Below are 24,570 nucleotides of genomic sequence, written 5' to 3' on the forward strand. Positions count from 1 at the left end.
CCTGCTCGTCGGCATGCACGAGCAGGGCCACAACTTCGGCCTGGGCCACGCGTCGACGGTGGAGGACGGGAGCCGCGGCGGCGCGCCCTACGCCGACGGGGCCGCGTGGAGCGAGTACGGCAGCCCCTACGACCCCATGGGCAACGGGATGGCGTGGGGCCTCGGCGACGCGTTTACGGTGTCGGGCCGCCTGCTCATGGACTGGGCGCCCGCGGACCGCGTCCCCGTCGCGAACCCCGCGCTCTGCGGCGACGCGGGCTGCGCGTTCGCCCTCGCGGCCGCCGACGACGCGTCCGCCCTCGACGGCGACCGCCCCGTGGGCGTCCGCGTCGCGACGGACGTCGCCGACACCTACTTCTTCGTCGAGTACCGCGCCGCGCGCGCCGCGTGCGTCGTCTCCGTCGGCGAGGTCGTCGTCGGCCGCTCGTGGATGCCCAACACGATCCTCACGGACGCTGCGCGGGACGACGCGTCGGCGTGGCACCTCCTCGAGGCCGGCGCGACGGTCGTCGTCGACGCGGCGGCGGCGGGCGCCGACGCGAAGCCCGTCTCCGTGGCGCTCGCGCTCGTCGGCGGCGCGCCCGTCGTCACCGTCTCCACGGACGACGCGCCCGCGACGGCCGCGCCGTCGGCGCGCGCCTGCGCGACGCTCGCCTACGCGAACCAGGGCTGCGGCGCCCAGGGCGCGAACCTCGGCACGACCTTCGCGGACGCGAACGAGTGCGCGCTCGCGGCGCGCGACGTCTCGGCCTGCGGAAACTACGTCATGTGGTCGGTGGAATACAACGCGCACTGGGGCTGCCGCTGCTGCGCGCCCGGCGGCGAGCTCGGCGGCGGCGCGAACGATTTGTGGGACGTCTTCGCGTACGAGTGCGACCCGGACGACGACGGCGGCGCCCCGCCCGCGCCCGCGCCAACGGCCAAGCCCGCGCCCGCGCCTACTGCCAAGCCCGCGCCCGCGCCGACGGCCCCGCCCGCGCCCGCGCCGACGGCCAAGCCCGTGGCGAGCTCGCCCACGGCGAAGCCCGTGAGCTCGCCGACGGCCGCGGAGCCCCCGAAAGACGTGTTCCTCTACAGCAACAAGAACATGGGCGTCTACTTCCTCCGCTGGCGCGCCGGCGCGGCCGCGCAGCCGTTCTCGATCCAGTACCAGGTCAAGGGCACCGAGGACTGGATCGACGACGGCGTCCGCGTCGTCGAGCCCGAGTACGACGGCACCTTCTACGACATCCTCGCGCCGCAGCACGTCCCTGCGACACCAAGGCCAAGGTGCGCGTCGGATACGCCGGCGTCTACGTCGAGGCGCAGAAGGAAAAGAAGCTCAAGTGCTAGGCGCCGCCCCCCGCGCCCGTCGACGCTCTGCCCCCTGCCCCGCGAGGCTGGGACTACGCGGTCGCCGATTCCCCCACCCCCCCGAAGGGCAACATCTACCTAATAAGGTTTGGTTGCAGCCCATTTGTAGCAGGCACCGGCCGTCGCGCGCCATACTGCGGGCAGCCTGCGGACCCGCCTGCGTCGAGCGGCGCGCGGACCGCTGCCAGCACCGCCGCGCGTCGTCGCGCCGGCGCGACGAACCGGTCGCAGACATGAGCGGCGAGAATGGCGCCGTCGAGACGTCGATCCTCGCGGACAAGCGCGCCGCCGGCGCCGCCGCGCCCGCGCTGCCGCCGCCGCGACGCCAAAAAAACTCCGTAGGTACGAGCTCATCAAGCCCATCGGCAAGGGCAAGTTCGCCGTCGTCTACCGCGCGCGGCGCATCGCCGACGACGAGCTCGTGGCGCTGAAAAAGATCGCCGTCGACAGCATGGACCACCGCGCGCGGGAAAAGTGCCTGAAGGAGGTGCGGCTGCTCCAGTCGCTGCACCACCCGAACATCATCCGCTACCTCGACAGCCTCATCGAGGGCGACGAGCTCGTCATCGTCTTCGAGTGGGCCGCCGCGGGCGACCTGAAGCGGCAGATCCGCAAGGCCGTCGAGCGGAAGCAGGGCTTCGAGGAGCGCGTCATCTGGAAGTACTTCAGCCAGATCTGCGACGCGCTGGCCCACATGCACGAGCAGCGCATCCTCCACCGCGACCTCAAGCCCGCGAACGTCTTCCTCACGCTCAACGGCACCGTCAAGGTCGGCGACCTCGGCCTCGGCCGCATGATGAGCGAGCACACCTTCGAGGCCCACAGCAAGGTCGGCACGCCCCTCTACATGTCGCCGGAGGTGCTCCGGGGCGACGGCTACGACTGGAAGTCCGACGTCTGGAGCCTGGGCTGCGTGCTCTACGAGCTCGCGATGCTCCGGTCCCCCTTCAAGGCCGAGGGCCTGAACCTCTACTCCCTCTTCCAGAAGATCTCCAAGGCGGACTACGAGCCCCTGCCGGACACGTACAGCGCGCCCCTCCGGGACCTCGCGACGGCCATGCTCTCCGTGGACCCCGCGGAGCGGCCCGACGTCGCCTACGTCTGCGACGTGGCGACGCGCATGCGCAAGGAGACCATGTCCGCGGCGGCGGCGGCGCGCGCCGAGGCCCAGCGCGCCGCGCCGAGCGAGGCCAAGGGCGAGGACCGGGGCGACGACGCGAAGACGACGGCCGTCGTCGCGCCGGCGGCCTTCGCGGACGCGAAGCGGCCCCAGGCGGCGCCCGAGGACGCGCGGCGCGACGTGCTCGAGGCGCCGCGGGCGCCGCCGAAGCGGGACCCGGCCGTGGGCGCGCGCGTCGAGCGGAGCCGCGCGGGCGCGGCCGCGCCGGCCGGCGCCGCGCCGCGCGACCTCGGCACGCGCGACGACGACGACGACGCGAAGATCGAGCAGCAGCGCCAGCGGCGCGACGTCGGCGCCCGGGGGCCGCCGGTCCACGAGCTCCTGGCGGCGTCGGAGAACGCCGTCGAGAAGCTCGCGGTCTTGGGGTACCGCGCGGAGCGGCGCCGACGGCGCGAGCCGCCGCTGCTCCCGACGCACTTCGCCCTCGACGGCGCGGGCGCGCGGAGCCTGTCGCGGGCGGCCCAGTTCGCCGACTTTCTGGGCGCCGCGCGGTTCCTCCTCAAGCTCGTCGGCGGCGCGCGGCGCGGCGGCGACGACTTCTGCGAGGAGTCGCCGCAGGTTTTAGCGACGGCGCTCCTCCGGGACCTCGTGGACGCGGGCTACCCGGCGGAGCGCGCGGCGCAATGCAAGCCCCCGGACCTCGCGCGGGGCTTCGGGCCGGGCGTCCTCGACTGCCTCCGGTGGCTCGGAGACGCGGCGCTGTCCGCGGCGACGCTCGCGCCGCCGGACTACGGCGCGCTGGAGACGCTCCCCGACGAGGGCGGCGACGGCGGCGAGGTCGACGACGACGACATCGCCGAGGACATCGCCGACGCGGGCGACGCGGACGTCGTCGCCGACGACGCGGCCTACGGCGCGATCGCCGCGGAGCCGTCGGCCTTCGCCGAGGCGTCCTGGGGCGCGGCGAGCGACGAGCCCCACGGCCGCGGCGTCCTCGCCGCGCGCGTCGACGCCGACGTCTGGGCCCTCGAGCTCGAGCGCGTCGGGCCCGCGCTCGCCGCGCGCGGGAAATCCGCCGCGGACGCGTCGACGTGGTCCGGGCGCCTCGACGTGGCCAAGGCGTCCCTGGCGAAGCGGGACACCCACGCGCCGGCGGCCCTGGACGCGGCCGCGCGCGTCGGCGCGGCCGCGCGCGACGCCGCGGACCGCCTCGGCCGGGGCGAGGCGACGATCGCGCGGTCCTTCGCCGACGCCGCGGAGGCCTACGCGCGCGACGCCGGGAGCCTCGCGGCCCTGAGCGAGCGCTGCGCGGGGCTGGGCACCGCGCTCGCGGAGAAGCAGGCCGCCTTCGACGACGCGGACGCGTCCGCGCGCGCGTCCGCGCGGTCGGTCGAGGAGCGCGGCGCGTCGCTCGGCGACTCGACGAAGCTCCGCGACCTGCGCCAGGCGCTCCAGGACCTCCGCAAGGAGGCCGCGGACCTCGCGCGTTTCGCGGCGTTCTTTCTTTGCGTTTTTGTTTTTGGTTCGACGCGCGCGGCCCCGCGCAGGAGGTCGGCATCGGCATCGCCCTCCAGCAGAACGCCCAGAACTGGCGGCAGAAGAACGCGCTCGCCGCCAAGGACGACGACGACGACGGCTTCGAGGTCGACTCGCTCCTCACGGACTCCGTGTCGTAGGGTCCGTTCTAGGGAGTGGCAACTCGTATTCCGGACCTGTTTCTGTTGTTATCGTGATTTTGAAAGTGGGCTTTCGTGTTCGGGTGCGGTCGGGGATCGGGGAGGCGCCACCCCCGCCTGGCCGGGGGCCCTTTGCAATTTCGCTTGGTTCATGTGAACCAGTCGAAACTTGGCTTGAGCACTTGATCTTGCCGACGAAGACGACCCCCGACGGCCCCGGGCGACGCCCCCCGACGACGACCGACGCCCTGTCACGCTCGAATATGGCGGTGGCGGAAGTCACCCTGGGCCTGGCCCAGATGATTGCGAATATCAAGCAAGAGTGCGACCTCGATCCGGCGGGAAATGCGCCGGATACGCTCAAGGCGGCGGCTACGTTTCTCGGGATGTCCCCGTCGGGGACCCCTAAGGACCAAGCCTTCGCGATCTGCAAAAAGTTGACCCTGACGCTCGCTCCTGAACCCGTCGCGCCGCGCGCCGCGTCGACGGCCGACGCGCCGGAGCCGCCGCGCCAAGATCCCGCGCGCGTCGCGGACGCGCCGCCGCCGGCGGAAGAGGTGCCGCCGCGCGTCGAGACGCCCGAGGCCGCGCCAGCCTTCGAGCCCGAAGAGGATCCGCTGCCGCCGCAGTCGCCCGCTGGTGTCCCGGAGTCGGAGACGACGGAGTCGGAGACGGAGACGGCTTTGGACGCGCCCGCGGACCGCGCGGCGGCGTCGCCCGGCAACATGCGCGTCGTCCAGGGCGAGTCTGAGGAGGACCGGCGGGCGCTCGTGGGAAAGCGAGTCAAGATTCAGTGCCAATGGTCGCCTCACAATCGGAAAGAAGGGACGGTAATCAAGTATTACGGGATGGTGCCTCAGAAGGCAGGATACCGTGGTGGGCGCCAGGAGAAATATCGATTTGATGTCCGGCTCAACAACGGGCACGTGATTGAGCGGGCCGCGCGCGGGACCTTGCGCGTCGCGGCCGCGCCGCTGCTTCTGATGCCCACGCCGACGGTCGAGGCCGCGCCGGCCGCGCCCGCGGCCGCGACGGAGACGGACGAGGAGGAGTCTGCTGTTCTCGACGTCGGCGCGCGCATCTGCCTCAAGGGCTATTCGGGCGCGGACAAAGATCTGAACGGTGAAGAGGGAAAAGTGGTGAAGTACCACGGATTCGTTCGCGCGCCAGGAAAAGATTACCGCCAGTACCGTGCCGCGCATCGCTACGACGTCTCTCTCGACTCGGGAAAGGAGCTCCGACTCGTGAGCCTCGGCCGACTGAAAGAACTCGACGACGACGACGACGACGAGGAGGAGTCCGAAGATGCGCGTCCCGCTGTGGTGACACGAACTCGTAGCCAGTACCGCGGCGTGTACGCGAGCAAAAAGATGGACCGCGCGGTCGTGCCGTGGCGCGCGCAAATTACGGTCGCCGGCGAAAATGAGATCCTTGGTTACTTTGCCGACGAGCGCACCGCGGCGCGGGCCTTCGACGCGCGCGCGAAAGAGCTGGGCCGCCACGCGAGCTGCAACTTCCAGGAAGAGGAGGACGAGGACGACGCGGCGAGCACGGTGGCGCAGCGGAGCGAGCGCGCGGCCGACGACGACGACGCGGCGAGCACGGTGGCGCAGCGGAGCGAGCGCGCGGCCGAGGAGGAGGAGGACGTCGCCGCGCCGACCGTCGCCGAATCGAACCCGCCGCTGACGACGGAGGAGTGGCAGGACGACCCCGAGTTCGTCAAGTTCATCACGGACCGCGACCTGCCCTTCGTCCAGGACCTCTGGAGCTGCCCGCCCGCGAACAGCGTGCGCGAATTCTTCGTGCTCGGCGGCGGCGAGGACGAGCTCGCGCGCGCGCTCGGCGACGGCGACTGCGAAATTGAGTGGGGCGAATTGCTTCGCGCCTGGCGCGAGTACGACAAGCCTCCGGCGTCTTGCTTCACTCCCGAGAAGCGCGCGCGCGACGACGACCGCGAGGCCGACGGCCCCGCGCGCAAGAAGCCCGCGCACGCGCTCTTCGACTAGGCGCCGCGCGCCTACACCGAGCCAGCGCCTAGGCGCCCCGCGCATCCCCTGTCTCTGTTCATAATACCGCCCGCATCCCTCTGGACAAGTCAACACAACCCCCCGCTCGAGGAAGGTCTCCGAGAGGTCGCCCAAGTCAAAAACCCTGTGGACATTTTTGGCGCGCACAGCTACCGGGGAGGACGCCTCGCGCCCGACGCTCACCCGCAAAACCTCAAATGGCGACCGCCGCGACGCCTCGGAACACGCGCCCGAAGCGGGAGCGTTCGTCGTCCGCCGTCGACGACGGCGCGACAAAAGCCACGGTCGAGCTCCTCGTGAACGTCGGCGATCGCGTGCAGATGCGCGGGCTCCGGGCGCCGCACAACGCGCACAACGACGAATGCGGCACGGTCGAGAAGACCAAGTACTGCAAGGCCGAGAGCGGCGCGGCGGCGAGCTACTGCCAGCGCGTCGACGTGCGGCTCGACTCGGGGAAGATTCTTCGCCGGATCGCCGAAGTCCTCGCGAAGCCCGTCGCGAAGGAGAAGCCCGACGCGCTCGAAGCGCCGCCGCCGACGGTCGCGAAGAAGCCCGCGGCGAAGAAGAAGAAGGCGCCCGCGGCGGGCACGCCGGGCCGGTCCGCGGCGGCGGCGGCGCCCGAGCGGCCGCGCCGCGGCCGCTCGCCGGCCGCGCCGGCGCCCGCGGCCGCGCCGGCCGCGACGGGCGTCGCCGTCGGCGCGCGCGTGACGCTCGCGAACCTCCGCGGCGACCTCGCGGCGCACAACGGCGCGGTCGGCGTCGTCGTGAAGAACGCGTACATGCGCGACGACAAGGGCACCGCCGGGTCGCACCGCCAGCGCGTCGACGTGCGCCTGCCGTCGGGCCGCGTGCTCAAGCGCATCGCCGAGACGCTCGCGAAGCCCGTCGCGACGGGCGCGGTCGCCGCGGCCGCCGCGGCCGCGAGGCGCGCGAAGCCGCGCGCGCCGCGCGCGCCGCAGAAGCGCGAGGCCCCCGGCGACGACGCCTTCGACGAAGCGACGCTGGCGCCGTCCGAGGCGTCGCTGAGCGACGAGCCCCGCATCGAGCCGCGCGCGAAGAAGCAGGCGCGGCTCGCGACGGTGACGCCCGATCTGCCGATCGCGGTCCCGACGGCCGCGGCGGCGCCGGAGCCGGCCGTCGTCCCGCCGGCGCCGGCGCCGCTGGTCGCCGTCCCGCCGGCGCCCGTGGTCCCGCCGGCCGCGGCGGCGCCGGCGCCCGTGGTCCCGTCGGCCGTCGAACCGCCGGCGCCGGCGCCGCCGGTCGCCGCGCCGCCGCCGGCCCTCGAGCCGGAGCCCGTCGCCTGGCCCTGGCCGCCGCGGCCCGCGCCGTCCGCGCAGCCGCCGCCGGCCTACGAGTCCGACGCGGACACCGTCGCCCAGGACTGCACGGCGTTCCTCCGTGGCACGGCGAGCACGATCTTCGCCGCGGGCCGCGTCAAGGCCGAGCCGTCCGGCGGCCCGAGCCGCGCGCCGTCCCGCGTGAAGCGGGCGCGCCGCGCCGCCGCCCCGGGCCTCCCGCCGGACGCCGACGCGCCCTGGCAGGCGAGCGACGCCTACGGGCGCGCCTAAGCACCCCCTTTTACGCCAGCGCGGCGATCGCGGCCGCGTCGTGCTTCGGCGTCGCGCCCGGCCGCGTCGCGACCCAGGACCCGAGGCGCGTCGCGGCGGCGAGCGCCTCCTCCGGCGCCTCGCCGCGCAGGAGGCCGACGACGAGCCGCGCGCAGAACGAGTCGCCGCTGCCGACCGTGTCCGCGACGTCCACGGCGACGCCGGGCGCGGCGACGACGCCGCCCTTCGTCGCGAGCGCCGCGCCGCGCTCCGCGCGCGTCACCACGAGGTGCTCGGCCTGCAGCCGGTCGTGCAAGAGCAGCAATTTGTCGTCCGGCGGCGCGCCCTGGCCGACGCCGAGCCACGCGGAGACCTCCTCCAACTCGTCCTCGTTCATCTTCAGCACCCAGCAGTTCTCCAACAGCGGCTCGACGACGTCGCGCGGGGACACGCCGTCGGGCATGGGCCGCAGGTTCACGTCGAAGACGCGCTTCGGCGCCGCCTCGGCGCAGGCCCGGATCGTCGCCGCCGTCTTCTCGCCGCGGAGCGCGAGCGAGCCGTGCACGACGCAGTCGGCCGAGCGCGCGACGGAGACCACCAAATCCGTCGCGAGGACCTCGTCCCAGGCCGAGGGGCTGTCGATGGTGTAGGTCGCGTCGCCCGCGGCGTCGACGACGCAGGACACGAAGCCCGTCTCGAGGCCCCCGGCCGTCTGCACGAGCGACGCGTCGACGCCCGCGGCCTCCAGGCGCCGCGTCGCGTCGCGGCCCAAAGCGTCGTCGCCGACGGCCGAGGCGTAGACGGAGTGGGCGCCGAGCTGCGCGGCGTGCACGGCGACGTTGAGCGGCGCGCCGCCGAGGAAGACGCCGTTGGGCAGGCTGTCGTAGAGCGTCTCGCCGATGCTCAGGATGGAAGGCGGCGGCGCAGTCGGCGGCGCGAGCGCTTGGGCGCGGGTGAGCACGGCGAATGCGAGCAGCGTTCGCAGCGACTTAGGCGTCATCTTTGCGGGCTGGCGGGCGCGATCTTGGACACACATGCGATCTTGGACACACATGCGATCACACATGCGATCTTGGCCACACATGCCGGTCGAGAGCTTCAACCAGAGATCAAGCAAGCATCAAGAACTCGCTAAATATTGCTGCCACAAATATGGCCATGAACGGGCGTGGGCTCCTCCTCTGCGCGCTGCTGAGGCATGCCTTCTGCGCAATGGAGCTCGTCGGCGACGAAGCAAAGTGGGACGCCATCTTCGCGTCGCGCGAGGCGGAGCTCGTGGCCTCGGGCTTCCAGTGGCCCGAGGGCCCGCGGTGGACCAAGAGCAAGGGCTTGCTCTTCAGCGACACGATCTCCGGCAAGATGTACCGCTGGGACGAAGCCACGAAGAGCGCCGTCGTCTTCCTCGACGACGCCGGCGGCTGCCCGAAGGCGAACCTCGTCGAGGGCTACGAGTGCGCGGCGGGCCAGGCCGAGCCGGGCCCCAACGGGCTCTCGAGGGAGTACCCGTACGTCAAGAAGCGCAAGCCGAGCCACAACATCGCCGTCTGCCAGCACGGCGCGCGGCGCCTCGCCCAGATGGACCTGAATTCCCGGGAGATGACGGAGCTCGTCGCCTACGTCGACGGCAAGCGGCTCAACGGTCCCAACGACGTCGCGCGCGTCGGCGCGCACGACTTCATCTTCACGGACCCCTACTATGCTCTCTTAGAACAGGACCGCTTCTACGACCACGTCTACACGGAGGAGAAGTCGGAGCTGGGCTTCGCCGGCGTCTGGCGCCACGACGCCTTCGAAAACGTCACGCGCGCGCTCGTCGACGATTTGGAAAGGCCCAACGGGCTGGCCCTGATCCCCAGGGGCGACCAGCTCGTCGTCAGCGACTGCTGCCAGGGCGCGACGCCGACGTGCCCCGCCGGCGAGGCGCGCTGGAACGTCTACGACCTGTCGCGCGACCTGTGGCGGGCGACGTTCGTTAGGCGGATCGAGCACGCCGACGACGTCAAGGAGGGCTGCGCGGACGGCTTCGTGTACCACGCCTGGTTCCACGTGCTGCTCGCCTCCTGCCCCGGGGGGTTGTGCGTCGTCGGCCTCGACGAGGGCGCGGTGATCGCGAAGCTCCGTTTCGGGGGCAGCGTCGCGAACGTCGAGCTCGGCGGCGGCTACGCGTGGATCACGGGCAACGGCGGCCTCTACCGCATCAAGCTCAACGACGAAAAGCCCGCGGACGTCGTGAAGCCCTTCGCGGAGAGCCTCCAGGGCCGGGCCGAGACGGGCGCGCACCTCCGCCCGCCGCCGCCGTCGGCGGAGCTCTGAGGGTAAACTTTCGGCGCAGGAGCTCAGGTAGATAGTTGCAGCTCAACACTACCGCTCGCGGATCGCAGCGCACACTTTACGACGCCGAGTCCGCCAGCACGCGCGCGCCCGCGGCGCCCTGCCACTAGTGCCTGCATCATCGCGAGTCGAGGAACTCCTGCATCCCCGGCACCATCTTGCCTCCGCTGAGATTTACTCTCATGTTGCCGGCCGGATGGGAGGAATCATGGCCGGCGCAGTTGCAAGCGGCCCGCCCAGCGTGAGAAGCACAGCGGGGCAGCCCCATTCAATATCACTGACCTTTCCCCGCAAGTTTCAACAAATGAGCCGTTGTTGAACGTTTTATGAATGCGATGGCTCGGTAGAGGGCTGCTCGTCAGGATGGCGACCTGGCTGCTCGAGCCCGAGTTCGAGCGCTACGAGGAGACGAAGGAGCGGAAACTCGTCTTCGCGGCGCACGACCCCTCGGCGCGGAACCACGTGCTCGCGCTCTGCGACGCCTGCGACGGCTTGGGCCCCTGCAGCTACGTGGACCTGAGTTTTTGCGACTTCCAGGACCCGGACTGGCACTCGCGCCTCCTCGACGGCTTCGGGCCCTTCGACGGCTTGGTCGTGGGCTGCTCGAGCAACGGCAGGGAGTTCGAGCTCATCGCGACGGCGAAGCTCGAGCATCGGAACGCGAAAACGGTCATGCTCGCGGAGCTGGGCCTCGGCCGGCCGGGCGTGCCGCGCCTCGCGGGGCTCGCCGAAGCGTCGGCGCCGGATTTAATCCTCGTGACCAACGAGCGCGCCGAGGCGAGCGTCGCGGCGCGGCTCGACGCGGTCGGGGCGAAGAAAACACGGGTCGTCCTCGGCGGCTCGGGCCACCTGGAAAAGCTCCGAAGCTCGAGGACGGGGGAGCTCGACCGCGACGCCGTGCGCGCGGCGTACAACTGCGCGCGCGACGCGGCGCTCGTCGCCTACTTTGCGTGCTGCGACGACGCCGCGTTCGAAGTCACCGCGGACGACGTCGCGGCGATGGTCGACAAGGCGCTCGACGTCGTCGCCGGCGCGGAGAAGGTCCTCCTCGTGGTGCGCCCCCACCCGCGGGCCTCGGCGGCGGCGCACGGCGCGTGCCGACGGTTGTTGAGTGGCTTCGAGCACGTCAACTACGACGAGCACTCGGCCGTCGATTTGGACAGCCTCCTGCGCGCCGCGGACGCGGCGCTGTCCTACGGCTCGACGACGGGCCTCGAGGCCGCGGCGCTGGGCGTGCCGACGGCGTTCGTGGTCGGGGGCTGGGCGGGCCAGCGCGCGTACCTCGACGACCAGTACGCGCACTGCGACGGCGCGTACCCGCGTCTGTCGACGGCCGCGGACGGCGCGGCCTTCCTCGCGCAGGCGCGCCGGGCCGGCGGCCGCCGGGCGCCGGCGGCCGACGCGGACCACACGACGGGGGCCCTGGAGCGGTGCCGGGCGGCGCTGGCGACGGTGCTGGCGGCGAAGCCGGGGCCCTACGACGGGCTGAACTTTAAGGTGGTGGTGTAAGGTTCCTGGATGCCTTTCTCTCGGTGGGGGGCGTATGTTATCGCAACGAACCAGATCCATGGTACGACGGGCAAAAAAAAACCGAACCAGATCCATGGTACGGCGGGCAAAAAAAACGAGCAACACTCGGGATTCCAACGTGGTCACCCACCGTAGTACTAACCAAGCTCGATCCGGCTTAACTTCGCTGAGCTGACGGGAAGCGGTGCTCTCCGAATGATATGGTCGCTCGTGTGATTGTCACACGCAAAACCAACTATAAACACCAACTAGCCGATTTGGGTTCGAGGCGGGGCAGCACGTTCGCGGGGCTGCTTATAAACTTCAACCTGTTTGATTGAACCCGCACAAAACAGCCAAACCCTCAGACCACCGCAGCTCTCGCAGCTCAGCTCTCGTGACACCATGCGCACCTTCACGCTCGCTGCCATCATAGCCGCCGCCGCCGCGCTGCGCCCGACGCAGCGACCGAACTTCGCGGTGGCCCGCAAGGCCATGGCGAACGCCGTCCTCGCCGGCGCGGCGATCGCCGGCGCCGCGGCCGCGCGCGCCGACACGCTCGACCCGGCGACGTCGCTCGTCGGCGAGCTCGCGGGCCTCAAGGCCGACGTGCGCGCGGGCAAGGCCAACGCGCGCAAGGTGAAGCAGGCGACGGCGCGCACGCTCGCGCCGCTCACTCGCGCGATGACGAAGAACCCGCTCAACGAGCGCACCGACTACGGCGACCTCATCGCGCAGAAGATGACGTCGGACCTCACCAAGCTCGCCGACGCCGTCGAGGCCAAGGACGGCTTCGAACCCGTGCGCGGGCCCACGGGCGACATCTCCTACCCGGCGGGCAACGTGGAGAAGCTCCTCACGTCCATGACGGAGAACACGAAGGCCTACTGCCAGGTCCTCGACTGCGACAACCTGCTCATCTACCGGTAGTGGTGGTCCTTGTAAGAGGTGTAGTTCGACGCGGCTCTCTCGGCGCGCGCGAGTCCGCTCGCGGCGCGCGCGTCGGCCGCGCGGCCGCGCTTTGGCTCTTCGAGGCGCCGCGTTCCAGCGAAAGCAGGCGCGCCCCGACGACGACGACGACGCGACAGGGGGCTCCAGCGTAGCGCGAGAGCCGTCGCCGCATGCCCACGCTGCGAAGGTATTGCGACGCTGCAACTAGCCGACCTTGAAGCGCGCGAAGCGCTGCGACGCACCAAGAGCGGAGAGCAATGCAAGCCGCGTTGCGCCGAGCGGCGCGGCGCCCAACGGCGGCGCGCGCCGTCGGTCGCGCCCTCAGCGCGCGCGCCGACGCGCCGAACATCTACTGCGACCCGCACAAGTTCGACTACCTGCGCGAGATCCTGAACGCGCGGGTCTACGACGTGGCTGTCGAGACGCCGCTGCAGCGCGCGAACTCGCTGAGCCGCAAGGTCGGGGCGGAGTGCCTCATCAAGCGCGAGGACACGCAGCCCGTCTTCAGTTTCAAGATCCGCGGCGCCTACAACAAGATCGTGTCGCTCGGCGACGCCGCGCTCGCGAAGGGCGTCGTCGCCTGCTCCGCGGGCAATCACGCGCAGGGCGTCGCCATGAGCTGCAACTACCTGAAGGCGCCGGCGACGATCGTCATGCCGCGGGGCACGCCGCGCATCAAGGTCGACGCCGTCGCCCAGCACGGCGGCGACTACGTGCGGGTCCTGCTGCACGGCGATTCCTACGACGACGCGTACGCGGAGGCGACGCGCTTGGTGGAGGAGGAGGGCCGCACGCTCATCCACCCCTTCGACGACCCTCTAGTCATCGCCGGCCAGGGGAGCGTCGGCGCGGAGATCCTGCGCCAGACGAACGGGAAGCGGCTGGACGCGATCTTCTGCTGCTGCGGGGGAGGCGGTCTCCTGGCGGGCGTCGCGGCCTACGTCAAGCAGGTGCGGCCGGGCGTGCGCGTCTACGGCGTCGAGGCCGTCGACGCCGCGGGCATGACGGCGTCGCTGGCCGCGGGCGAGCGGGTCGTCCTGGACCGCGTCGGATTGTTCGCGGACGGCGCCGCGGTCAAGGCCGTGGGGACGGAGACGTACCGGTTGGCGGCGCGCTACGTCGACGGCATGGTCACGGTGGACAACGACGAGATCTGCGCGGCGATCAAGCAGGGCTTCGAGGACACGCGGTGCGTGCTCGAGCCCGCGGGCGCGCTGGCGCTCGCGGGCCTCCGGAAGCACGTCGAGTCTTCCGACGAGGCCGGCGGCACCTACGTGGCCGTCGCGTCGGGCGCGAACATGGACTTCGACCGGCTGCGCTTCGTGTCGGAGCGCGCGGACCGGTCGGAGGTGCGGCTCGCGTGCACGATGCCCGAATCGCCCGGCGCGTTCCAGAAGTTCTACGGTTTGATCTACCCCTGCAACGTCACGGAGTTCTCCTACCGCTACCACCGCGCCGACGCGCCGGCGGACGTCATCGTCGCGTTCCAGCCGCAGACGGACCAATTCATGGACCGCCTCGCGGCGCACGGCTACGCGCCGCGCGACATCACGGACGACGAGCTCGTCAACACGCACCTGCGCCACCTCAACGGCGGGCGCTCCGAGTTCGTCGGCGACGAGCGCATCTTCCGCTTCGAGTTCCCCGAGGCGCCGGGCGCGCTCAAGAACTTCCTCGCGCACTTTGAGACGGACGCGTTCAACTGCAGCCTCTTCCACTACCGCAACTACGGCCACGACTTCGGCCGCGTGCTCGTCGGCGTCCAGGCGACGACGGACCGGGCGGAGCGCAAGCTCAACGACTTCCTCGAGAAGCTCGGCTACCGCTACACCGAGGAGACGCACAACCCGACCTACGTCCAGTTCCTCACGAGCCAGCGCTGCCCGAAACGGTAGGGGCTGCGGTCGTAACCTCGCCGATTAGGACGCTGGTCGTTCCCGGTCGGGGGGAGCCATGTACGCGTCGTCGCGAGCTTCAACTAAAGTACTTGAACTGCAACATCGCCCGCATATCGTTCCCGGTCGGGGGGAGCCATGTACGCGTCGTCGCGAGCTTCAACTAAAGTACTTGAACTGCAACATCGCCCGCATATCGTCGCCGACGCGCCGACGGTCGTGGACCTGGGCCTCTTCTACATCCTCTACGAGCTCGGCGAGGACGACATCTGCCCCGACTGGGCCGACAAGTTCGGCCTGCCCCTGCTGCGCGCGTTCGCGGACCGCGTCGCCGCGCGGCCGCAGATCGCCGCGTTCCTCGCGTCGCCGGCGCGCATGCCGCGCTACGCCCGGGAACCCTCTGGCGCGAGCCTCTACACCTACCTCGCCGGGCGCGACTCGCCCGACTTAAGCCTCTAGCTAGAGCCGCTTCCACGTGTCGGGCCCCATGAGCCCGCCCATGAAGTAGACCAGCAGCCGCATGGGCGCGCAGCCGATCTGCTCGATGGCCCAGGGCACGAAGGTCGGGCCCCAGCGGATGATCATGTACCACTTGAAGAGGAACCAGTTGAGCCCCGGGAAGAAGACGCGGAACAGCGGCGGGAACGTCAGCCAGTAGACCGTGTTCCGGATGTTCTCCGGCACGCCGACCTTGGAGCACTCGAAGGCGAACCGCGCCTCGGCCGCGGGGATGCGCACGCCCGTGTGCCACTCCGAGATGTGCGCGTGGCACCAGCTCCCGGGCAGCCAGGGGTCGAAGACGCTCAGGAACCAGCGCAGCGAGTAGATGGGGTAGAACCGCGACGCGCCGCCCTTCTTCTCCTCCTGGGGCTCCTCTTCTTTGGTTTCTGGCGCCTCCATGATCGTGTTCGACTCCGCGCCGGGCGCCGCCTCCGACGCCATGGCGCAAGGGCTGCCAGAAAAGTCTCGTCGCTTGCCGTGCATGTTGAAGGCATCGTGGCCTTGCGGGGCGAGATTAGGACGCAACGACGGCCCCGAGACCATCGCGCTCAAGGTCGCCAACCTGAGCATCGCCTAAGGCGCGGAGGACTCCATCTTACGAGGTCGCGATTCGGGGGGGGGGGGCGGGGCTTCTTCGGGGCCTAGGACGCCTCGGAGGGCACGGACGCCGGGGCGGGCTCGTCGACAGCGTCGATGAGCGCGGCGACGTCGATGGGCGTGGCCGCCGCGGGCGCCTCGTCGAGGGGCGCGACGTCGAGGGGCGCGGCGTCCTCCGGCAGCACGAGCGCGGGCGCGGCCGCGGGCGCCGGATCCGTGAGCGGGAGCGCCGCCATGAGCGCGTGCTCGGCCGCGCTCGCGGCGACGTCCGCGCCGGAGACGAAGGCGTCCGCGCCCGCGAGCTCGCGGAGCACCTTCTCGATGTCGCGGATCTGGTAGGCCTTGGTCTCCTGGTACTTGTCGTTGAAGTCGTCGATGGAGAGCCGCTCGACGTCCGCCGCCGTCGGCGTGAACGCGTGCGTCGGGAAGTCCTTCTCGCGGAGGAAGTACTCGAGGCGGCTCGCGAGGCGGGGCTTGCCGCCCTCGTCGTCGAGGCCCGCGGCGGCGCACATCTTCTTGAGGTTCCGCAGGTCCGCGCCGCCGACGAGGCGCCGGCTCAGGCGGATGACGTTGAGGATCTCCTCCTCGGGCAGCTGGGGGCCGTCGGGGGCCCGGGCCTTCTTGACCTTTTTGATGGGCGGCGCGTCGACGTCGGCAACCGCGGGCTCCGGCGGCGGCTTCTTCGCCGGCGGCTTCTTGGGCTCGCGCTTCGGCCGCTTCGGCGCGGGGTCCTCCGCGGGCACGACGACGGCGACGTCGGCCGCCGCGACGTCCGGAACGGCGGCGGCGACCTCCTCCTTGGGGGGCTTGCGCTTGCCGGAGGACCGGGGCTTCTTCTCGCCCGACGTCGCGGCCGCGGCCTTGGCGGCCTTCTTCTCGTTGCCGCAGACGCGAGCCTTGAGCTCGCCCAAACCCAAGCTCTCGGGCGCGCGGCCGTCGTCGTAGGCGATCGTGTAGCAGGGCCCGTCGACGAGCGTGCCCGTCTCCAACGTCGCGTCGTAGGCCGTGACGGAGCCGCGCAAATTGACGGACTTGCGGTAGTCGAGGAACCGCTGGCCGACGAGCGCGTCGCCGGCCTTCTGGCAGAAGGCGACCTGGGCGTCGTAGATCTCGCGCTGGGTCGTCGCCTCGTCGTTGTAGGGCTGCTTGCCCACGTCGTCGAGCGCCTTCCACTCCGCGCCCGTCAGCGCCGCGAACTCGGTCACGTTGACGCCCGGGTTCTGCTCGTGCTTGCCGCGGAAGTAGAGCATGTAGGCGCTGAGGGGCTTCGTCGGCACGCAGTCGTCGACGCGGCCGCCGCCGTCCTTGAACTGGGTGATGGCCGCGTCGTACTCGGCCTTGGCACTCGCCGCGAGGTCCTCGTAGCGCTTCCGCCCGTCGGCGTCGAGCGACTTCCAGTCGGCGCCGAGCTGCTGCTGAGCGCGTTGTTGTTGACGCGGTACGCCGGCTCCGCGGCCGCCGCGGCCTTGCAGGCCTCCGTGCGCTTCTCGTCGTAGAAGAAGTGGTACGCCGTCTTCGGCCGCTTGGGCTTCTTGACGGACGAGCCGGTGGCGGGTTTCGGCGCCTTCCGGATGACGGGCGACGGGTTCGGGAGCAGCGCGTCGAGCGACTGCGTGATCACCGCCGCGCCGAGCGACGGGATCGCGACGGCGGGGTGCGGCTGGACGACCTAGGGGCGGGTGTGTCGCTGGAACTGTCGCGGGAGAGCGCCGCGGCCGGTCGAAGTCGCGCGCGCGCGCGGCAAAGCTGCGCCGCGTCGCGGCGCGCGGGGGGGGTCATTTGACGCCGGGCGCGCACGACGGGGGGCGACGGCGGCACCTGGGGCGCGACCTGCTCGTAGTCCATGGGCACGGCGACGACGGGCGGCGCGGGCGCGAGCGCCGGGATGGCGAAAGACGACAGCGGCACGCTTTCCGAGGCCGTCGCCGGGGGGAATTCCAATGGCACGGGGTTGGGCAATTGATCCATCGCGATCTACTTGCGATAGGGCCCTGCACGCTTTGGTGTAATCTCGCAGTGCGACGCCGGAGAGCGTCGACGAGCCCCGGCCGCTAAGCTCGCCTGGGCTCGAGCGAGATCGAGCGAGATCTTCAAGCCCCGGCCACACGAGCTTCAACATCGACTCGATTACTTTAATGATGGCTGCCCGGCTCGTGGTCGTCTCGTGATGCTCTCGAGATCGTGAAGCAACTTCAGAGAAGCGTTGCTAGGCCACACAACCATCCCGCGCCGCGCGCTCCTTCGCCGCATGGCGTCGTGGTCCTCGGGCGAGCCGCGCAACCTCCGCTACGCGCAGCCGCTCGTTCCGCCGCACACGAAGAGCATCCTCTGCTACGGCGACTCGATGACGGCGGGCTACTGCGAGGGCGGCTTCGCCTTTGCGCCCTACGCGCCCGCCCTCGAGCGGGCCCTCGGCGGCAGCGTCCGCGTCGACCACGTCGGCCACAGCGGGATGACGGCGACGGAGATGCTCCGCTACGCGGACGCGCCCGACGCGGGGCTGCGGGCGATCCTCGACGCGGCGAACGGCCGCTACGCGGCCGTCGTGCTCCTCGCGGGGACGAACGACCTGGCGGAGGTGCAGCACCGACCCGACGGCGCGGCGCGCGTCGGCGAGGCCGTCTGGGCGCTCCACGACCTCGCGAAACCGCTGCCGACGGTCTGCGTGTCCATTCCGGGCTCCATGGCGCAGGAGAGGATCCCCGCGTTCCGCGAGCTCGCGCGCGGCGCGAACGAGGACCTCCGGCGGCGCTGCGACGGCGCCGGCGTGACGTTCGCGGAGTGCCCCGTGGCCTTCGACGCGTCGAGCGGCGACTGGGAGTCGGACGGCCTCCACATGACGCGCCAGGGCTACGCGGCCTTCGGCGCGGGCCTCGCCGGCGCCGTCGCGAGCGTGCCCCTCCGTTCGTAAGGGTCTGTAACATTAGTCCTCGAACTCGTCATCCCCGTAGTCCTCCTCGAAGCCCTCGTCGCCGTAGTCGTCGTCGTCGTCGTCGCCGGCGGCGCGAGCCGCGGGCGCGGGCGCGGCCGCCGGCGCGGCCGCGGTCGCCGCGTCCGACTCGACGGACGTCGCCAGCAGCTCGTCGGGCGGCGGCGCGGCCTTGGTCGCGGCCGACGCGTGGGTCACGGCCGTGAGCGCCGTCGCGACCGTGTTTGCCGAGCCGACGGACGCGTGCGTCGCCACGGACGGCGTCGGCGAGTCCGGCTCCGCGGGGACCACTTTCGACGGCGGCGGCGTGTCGGCGATGCCGAGGGACTGGCTCATGTGCTTCGGCGACGTCTTGACGGGCGGCGGCGGCCGCCGGGGCGGCGCGCCGCCGGAGCTCGGCCGCGGCCGCGCCTCGGGCGCGCGCGGCGTCAGAGGCGGCACCGCGGCCGCCGCGACGCTCGTCGGCGGCGGCGCCTCCCGGGCCTCGGCGGCGGCGGGCGCGGGAGCCACGGCCTCGGCGGCGGGCGCCTCCTTGAGCTTCGCCGGCGCGAGCTGCTTCGCGTCGAGCTGCCGCGTGAAACGGCGCGCGGCGTACGGCGGCGGCGCGGACGCCTTGGGCTTCTCGGCCTCCTTGGCCTCGGGCTGGCCCGGAGCACCGTCCTTGGCGTCGTCGTCGTCGTCGTCGTCGGACGACGAGGAGGAGGAGGAAGAAGACGACACGGACGAGCGGCTGCCCCGGGAATTCCGCGCGGCTTCGCCGACGGCCGTGAGGTTCCCGAAGGCCTTGGCCGTGCCCTCGGCGATGGTGCTGCGCCGGCTCCGGCCGCTGTTCATGATGGAGTCGGCCAAATTCCCCGCGGACGTCTTTTCCAAATTTTTGAGCTGGTCGACGGTCACGGACGCCCGTCTCGGCGGCGCGGACGCCTTCGGCGCGCCGCCGCCGGCGCCGCCCTCGCTCAGGCTGAGGCCCGACGCCGACATGCGCCGCCCGCCGCCGGGCCGCAAGCCGCCGCGGCCGCTGAAGTTGAGCGCGTGGAGCGACGCCTTGCGCAGCGACACGAGGCGGTCGTTGCGGAAGCTCTTCTGCTTGTCCAGACCGTCCTTGTCGAGGCCCGGCCCGGCGGCGCCGACGTTGCTCGGCCGCCGCGCCATGGTGCGCGTCATCATGACCTTGGACCCCTCGGACCGCAGCGTCTCCTCGCGGCTCTCCGCGAGCTTCTGCTTCCGCATCATCTCGAGCGACTCGATCTCCTCGGGGTTCAGCAGGTCGAAGAACTCCGCGGAGATGAAGGGCGGCGGCGGCGGCGCGTAGTTCGCCGCCTCGCCGGTCGCCGGCGTGAGGATGAGGTCGCTCGCCGTGATGGGCGTCATGTCGATGATCGGCGCGTCGACGGGCGCGGCCGCGCGCGCGCCGCCGGCGCCGGCCTGGAGCATGCTGAGCATGCCGCCGGCGACGAGCGGCGCCTGGAAGATGGACGTCTTGCGCTTCCGCGGCTTGACGGCCGGCGGCGGCTCGTCGGCGGCGTCGGGCTTCTTCGCCGGGGCCTTGGCGGGCGGGGGCGGGCCGCGGTCGTCGGCCTTCTTGGCCGCGGCGCGCGCGGAGCCGCGCGCGGACTCCGCGGGCGCGTCGCGCTTCGACTTGCGGCCCGGCGTGGACGGGCCCGCGCCCTTGGGCGACGGCGCGCCGCGCGCGGCGCCGCCCTGGCCCGTGTCGAGCCGCGGCTTCGCGCGCGCGCGCTTCCGGCCGGACTCGCGGAGCGCGTCGCCCTTGGAGCCGGGGTCCGGGCTGGAGGGCTCGGAGCCCGTGGCGTCGGAGCCGTCGCGCTTCGGCGCGTCGGGCGACGCGAAGTTGTAGAGCGAGCTCTGGATCGTGTTCGGCGACCCGGGCTTGTTCGACGCCTGCGACGCGCGGCGCACGAACGTCAGCGACTGGATGGCCGTCCGCTGCATGAGCGCCGACGACCCGGGCGACTTGAGCGTCTTGCGCGCCTTCTCGCGCTGCTCCGCGTCCGTCTTCGCCAGGTTCGCCATGGACTGGGCCATGGACGCGCGGTGCCGCTCCCAGACGTTCGCGCCGCCGGCCGCGCCGGAGTCCCGCTGGATGGACTGGTACGCGCGCGACCGCATGGCCGCGGACCCCCGCGACTTCTTCGCCCGCGCCTCCAGGGCGTCGCGCCGCGCGCGGTAGCGGTGCCACTTGCGCTGGATGACGCCCGACGCGATCTGCGGCAGGATCCGCCGCTGGTACAAGCGCGCCATCGCGTAGAGGCAGATCTGCTCCACGTAGCCCTCGGCGACGATGTTCACCAGGCGCAGGTGGCGGATCTCCGAGCGGCTCCGGATGCCCCGCCACTGGGCCTGGAGGAGCAGCGCCGACGTGCGCATGGCGAAGAGGCGCCGGACGATTCGCGCGGCGAGGTGGACGCGGACGCGGCTCTGGTATTTCGTCGCGACGGCGTGCTTCCGCCGCTTGATGACGTAGGACTTGAGGTTCACGCTCAGGATGCCCAGGGCCCGCGTCTCCCGCAAGTTCCGCACCCGGAGCCGCGCCTTGTGCGTGCGCCACGCGCTCTGCAGCACGACGGCGCCGAAGACGATCGACGCCGCGCCGATGTCCGCCTCCTGCTCCCGCGCGAGCGTCCGCTCCATGCGCTCGATGAAGGCCGCCTCGGACTTCATGCTCGCGAGCACGCGCTCGAGCTTCGCCTCCGTCTGGGCGACCGCGCGCTGGCGCCGCGCCTTGCGCAGGTGCACGGACTCGAGGGACGCGTCCTCGTAGAAGCGCTTCCGCAGCTTGCCCGAGAAGCGGTACGTGAGCTGCGACACCGTCCCGTCCTTGTTCCGCGGCGCGCCCCGCGGGCTGTCGTGCTCCCCGACCCAGGCCATGCCCATGGCCGGCATGGCGCCGTCGGAGAGCGGCCCAGACGCTCGTTTTTTGGCGTTTCAGGATTCTTGATGTTGATGTTGATATCGATGTGAACCCCATGCGACTAGGAGGTCACCGTGACCGCGCTTTACGCCTCGCGCGCCGCTCTTTCTTCTGTTTTGCGAGCGCCTTCTTTTTGGACCCTGGCTTCTCTTTCGAGTCGACAAGGAGGGCTTCAAGGGGCAATTCGAAGGGCATCAGGATGGAGGCCTCACCCAGGCGTTTACCCCGTCGCGGCGAGCTCCGCGCGCGCGCGCGGGTCGGCGCCGCACTTGACGAGGGCCGCGTCCTCCTTGGACGTGTAGAGGACGAAGCCCGCCGAGGACCGCCGGCGGTACTCGGCGTACTTCGCGAGGACGCGGTCCGCGTGGCGGACGACCAGCGCGGCGAGCTTCCGCGGATCGTCCTCCAGAAGCTCGACGACCTCCGAGTCGACGAGCAAACGCGACGCCTCCGCGGCCTCGGCGCGCGCACCACGGCTCCCGTCGCCGATGACGACCAGCGACGGCTGGAACGTGTTGCGAAACGCGTCGGCCCGGGGCCAGTGCTTCTCCGCGGTCTCCAGAAACGCCATGCGCCGTCGAAAGTCGTCGTCGCCGCGCCGCCAGAAGCTCAGGCGCTCGAGGGGCGACGGCGCCGGCGGCGACACGCGCGGCGACGCGAAGACGAGCGCGTCGACGCAGTTCCGCGTGAACCGCGAGCAGAGCCGCACGGCGAGCGACGCGCCGAGGTCGAAGGCGACCAAGACGTTGATGGACGTCAGCGTCCGGTTCGTCGACTCGCCGGAGAACTCCTGGTAGACGGCGTAGAGGTCGAGGCTCAGCTCGTTCGCCGACGACGGCGCGTCGGCGACGACGGCGACGACGCTGTGGTGCACCGCTAATTCGCGCACGAGGCGCTCGTCGACGCGCGCGCCGGCGGAGACGAGGAACGACGTCGGCGCGGCGCGGTCCTCGTGGGGCGCGAAGCGCACGTAGCTGCGGCGGCCCGGTCGGACCTCGCGCACGTTGGCCAGCGGCAGGCGGCCCGTCACGAACTCGGCGACCTTGAACTGCAGGTCCTGCGGCAGCGGCAGCATCGCGCGCGCGTTCAGCGCGGGCGGCGCACTCGTCGTGGCGTCGGGGCTGCCCGCGGTCGTGGCGCCGGAGAGCAAAACTCAATTACGCCATGCTGCAGTCGAGGTGAAGATTTCGGAATACGGAGCTCGCGCCGATATGGCGGGCAGCCGTGCGCGACGGCGAGGTGGATTCGCCCTCGCGGCCGCGACGGTCGGCCTCGTCGCCTTCGCCGGGCTCCGGGCGCGGTCCAGCGGCGCGACGGCCCAGCTCGCGACGATCCTGGGGAGCGAGGGCGCCCTCTTCGTGCCGTCGGCCTTCAGCCCGAGCAGCAACGCCTCCGTCAACGGCATCCCCCTCTACGACGACGAGGCGCCGCTCGGCGCCTACCGGCCGAATTTGTACAAGAAGACGCACTCGTCCCTGGACCCCATCAACGAGCGCATCTGGCTCGTAACCAACTTTGGGTTCCCCTGGTCGGGCGCCGACGAGTACTGGTACGACGGCGCGATGGCGTCGTCGACGCGCGAGGTCCACATGGCCGAGCTCAGCGACCAGGTGGACCTGTGCGCCTACCGCGCGACCTTCACCTTCCTCGGGAACTACCTGTGGCACGAGCTCGGGTCGACGGTGACGCCCGAGGGCGCGCTGGCGCTGGAGAGCTTCTACGACTACACCTACCGGCTCCACACGACGGGCGCGGACCAGGGCTCCTGGGAGACGGCCTACGAGTGGGACGCCTACGTCTACCTCTCGTCGGCCTTCTACGTGCCGTCCATCGACGCGCACGCGCTCACGCTCTCGAAAAACGGCGTGCCGCACCTGAAGCGGTCCTACGCGGGCGCCGCGGGCGAGACCTGGTACGTCGTCTTCGCCTTCAACCCCTACAACGGCGAGACCATCGCCCTCCACTCCGGGACGACGGCCTACCGCGGCGAGTACCCCGCGTTCGAGGCGTCGATGTGCGTCGACGCGATCGCTTTACCGTTCACGGTCGCGCGCTACCAGGCCTGGTGGGCGTCCTTCAACGCGACCTTCGACGAGGCCAGCGGCCTGCCGGATGTGTTGCCGGCCCTCGTGTCCCAGCCGACGCACAACGCCACGGGGGTGGCGCACTTCCTCCGGTCCGCGCCGGCCGCTTTGTACGACTGGAACGTCAACGAGAGGGTCGGCGACGCGCGCGAGGGCCAGAAAACGGGCGCGTCCGGCGGCGCCTGCCGCATCACGGAGATCATGGCCTACACGTCCATCATGGAGGGCGACGACGACGCCCTCGACGCGGCGATCCTCGCGCCCGTGCGCTTCGTCGAGTCGTCGGCGCGCACGGGCGACCTGAGCGTCGCGGACTACGTCGACCTCGTGGACCGGAGCGTGCGCGCCTTCACGGGCCAGGACGCGGGCTACTCGCGCTGGCTCGACAACCACGTGGGCCTCGGGAACACGCTCTACAAAAGGCCCGTGGACGAGCTCGCGGCGTGGCTCGAGCGCGTCGACGTGCCCTGGCACGCGCACTACACGGAGATGGCCTCCGACGACGACGGCGCGGAGACCCTGGGCTCCCTCTGGACCGCGGGCGTCGCGGGCCTCGCCTTCGAGCTCCACGGCGCCTTCAACTTCACCGCGGTCCACGACCCCGTCGGCGAGCTCGACTACTGCACGCGGACGTCCGTCTGCCGCGCCGAGGACTACGCCCAGTGCGGCCTCGCCGACGACCTCGTCTCGAGCCTCGAGTCGCCGAAGAAGGAGCGATAAGGCTAGTTATCGAACCTTCACGGCGCGCGTCGCGCACGCGGCCCAGCCCCCCTCGCCCGCGGCCGTGCAGTCCCCCCAGTGCCGGGGCCGGTTGTGCCGCCGGCCCTTGACGAACCAGAGCTGGTCGAGCCCGGCGCGCTCCACGAGCGGCGCCTCGCCGCGCCTCGCGAAGAATTCGAAGAACGCGACGCGCGCGCCCTCCCAGAAGCCGAAGTCGTCCAGCACCACGACGCCGCCGTCGGAGACGAGGTCGTAGAAGCGCTCGAGCGACGCGAGCACGGACGCGTGCCAGTCCTACGAGGGTAAAAATGGAGATCTAGCACACTAAAAAATGGATGCAGGGCCTTGACCCAGCAAGCGCACGCAGTCGATGTTCAAAAACGCGACGGCCTCGGGCTGCG

General features: G+C 71.4%; 8 protein-coding genes across 8 annotated transcripts; 5 read left to right on the plus strand and 3 right to left on the minus strand.

The window, feature by feature from the left end:
* Positions 1–1,687: 1,687 nt before the first annotated feature.
* On the plus strand, positions 1,688–2,497 carry AURANDRAFT_4743 (hypothetical protein; the record flags this gene model as incomplete). The annotated part of the gene is made up of 1 exon (XM_009035895.1): positions 1,688–2,497. A coding segment is annotated over one exon (810 nt), but the record flags the coding sequence as incomplete, so codon positions are not given.
* A 4,097-nt stretch (positions 2,498–6,594) lies between these two features.
* On the minus strand, positions 6,595–8,723 carry AURANDRAFT_62089 (hypothetical protein; the record flags this gene model as incomplete). The annotated part of the gene is made up of 3 exons (XM_009036401.1): positions 6,595–7,524; positions 7,546–7,728; positions 7,818–8,723. 3 exons carry the CDS (start codon positions 8,721–8,723, stop codon positions 6,595–6,597), a joined length of 2,019 nt encoding a protein of 672 aa, XP_009034649.1.
* Positions 8,724–8,935: 212 nt separating this feature from the next.
* Positions 8,936–10,036, plus strand: AURANDRAFT_62090 (hypothetical protein; the record flags this gene model as incomplete). The annotated part of the gene is made up of 1 exon (XM_009036024.1): positions 8,936–10,036. The coding sequence occupies one exon, from the start codon at positions 8,936–8,938 to the stop codon at positions 10,034–10,036; it is 1,101 nt and encodes a 366-aa protein (XP_009034272.1).
* A 381-nt stretch (positions 10,037–10,417) lies between these two features.
* Positions 10,418–11,563, plus strand: AURANDRAFT_62091 (hypothetical protein; the record flags this gene model as incomplete). Its single annotated transcript, XM_009036025.1, has 1 exon — positions 10,418–11,563. The coding sequence occupies one exon, from the start codon at positions 10,418–10,420 to the stop codon at positions 11,561–11,563; it is 1,146 nt and encodes a 381-aa protein (XP_009034273.1).
* A 1,208-nt stretch (positions 11,564–12,771) lies between these two features.
* AURANDRAFT_21972 (hypothetical protein) lies at positions 12,772–14,409 on the plus strand (the record flags this gene model as incomplete). Its single annotated transcript, XM_009036026.1, has 1 exon — positions 12,772–14,409. One exon carries the CDS (start codon positions 12,772–12,774, stop codon positions 14,407–14,409), a length of 1,638 nt encoding a protein of 545 aa, XP_009034274.1.
* Positions 14,410–18,430: 4,021 nt separating this feature from the next.
* Positions 18,431–21,337, minus strand: AURANDRAFT_62093 (hypothetical protein; the record flags this gene model as incomplete). The annotated part of the gene is made up of 1 exon (XM_009036400.1): positions 18,431–21,337. The coding sequence occupies one exon, from the start codon at positions 21,335–21,337 to the stop codon at positions 18,431–18,433; it is 2,907 nt and encodes a 968-aa protein (XP_009034648.1).
* A 248-nt stretch (positions 21,338–21,585) lies between these two features.
* Positions 21,586–22,440, minus strand: AURANDRAFT_62094 (hypothetical protein; the record flags this gene model as incomplete). The annotated part of the gene is made up of 1 exon (XM_009036399.1): positions 21,586–22,440. One exon carries the CDS (start codon positions 22,438–22,440, stop codon positions 21,586–21,588), a length of 855 nt encoding a protein of 284 aa, XP_009034647.1.
* A 487-nt stretch (positions 22,441–22,927) lies between these two features.
* On the plus strand, positions 22,928–24,169 carry AURANDRAFT_62095 (hypothetical protein; the record flags this gene model as incomplete). Its single annotated transcript, XM_009036027.1, has 1 exon — positions 22,928–24,169. One exon carries the CDS (start codon positions 22,928–22,930, stop codon positions 24,167–24,169), a length of 1,242 nt encoding a protein of 413 aa, XP_009034275.1.
* Between the last annotated feature and the right edge of the window lie 401 nt (positions 24,170–24,570).

This window comes from Aureococcus anophagefferens (assembly GCF_000186865.1).
Source record: "Aureococcus anophagefferens unplaced genomic scaffold AURANscaffold_4, whole genome shotgun sequence".
Taxonomy (NCBI): domain Eukaryota; class Pelagophyceae; order Pelagomonadales; family Pelagomonadaceae; genus Aureococcus; species Aureococcus anophagefferens.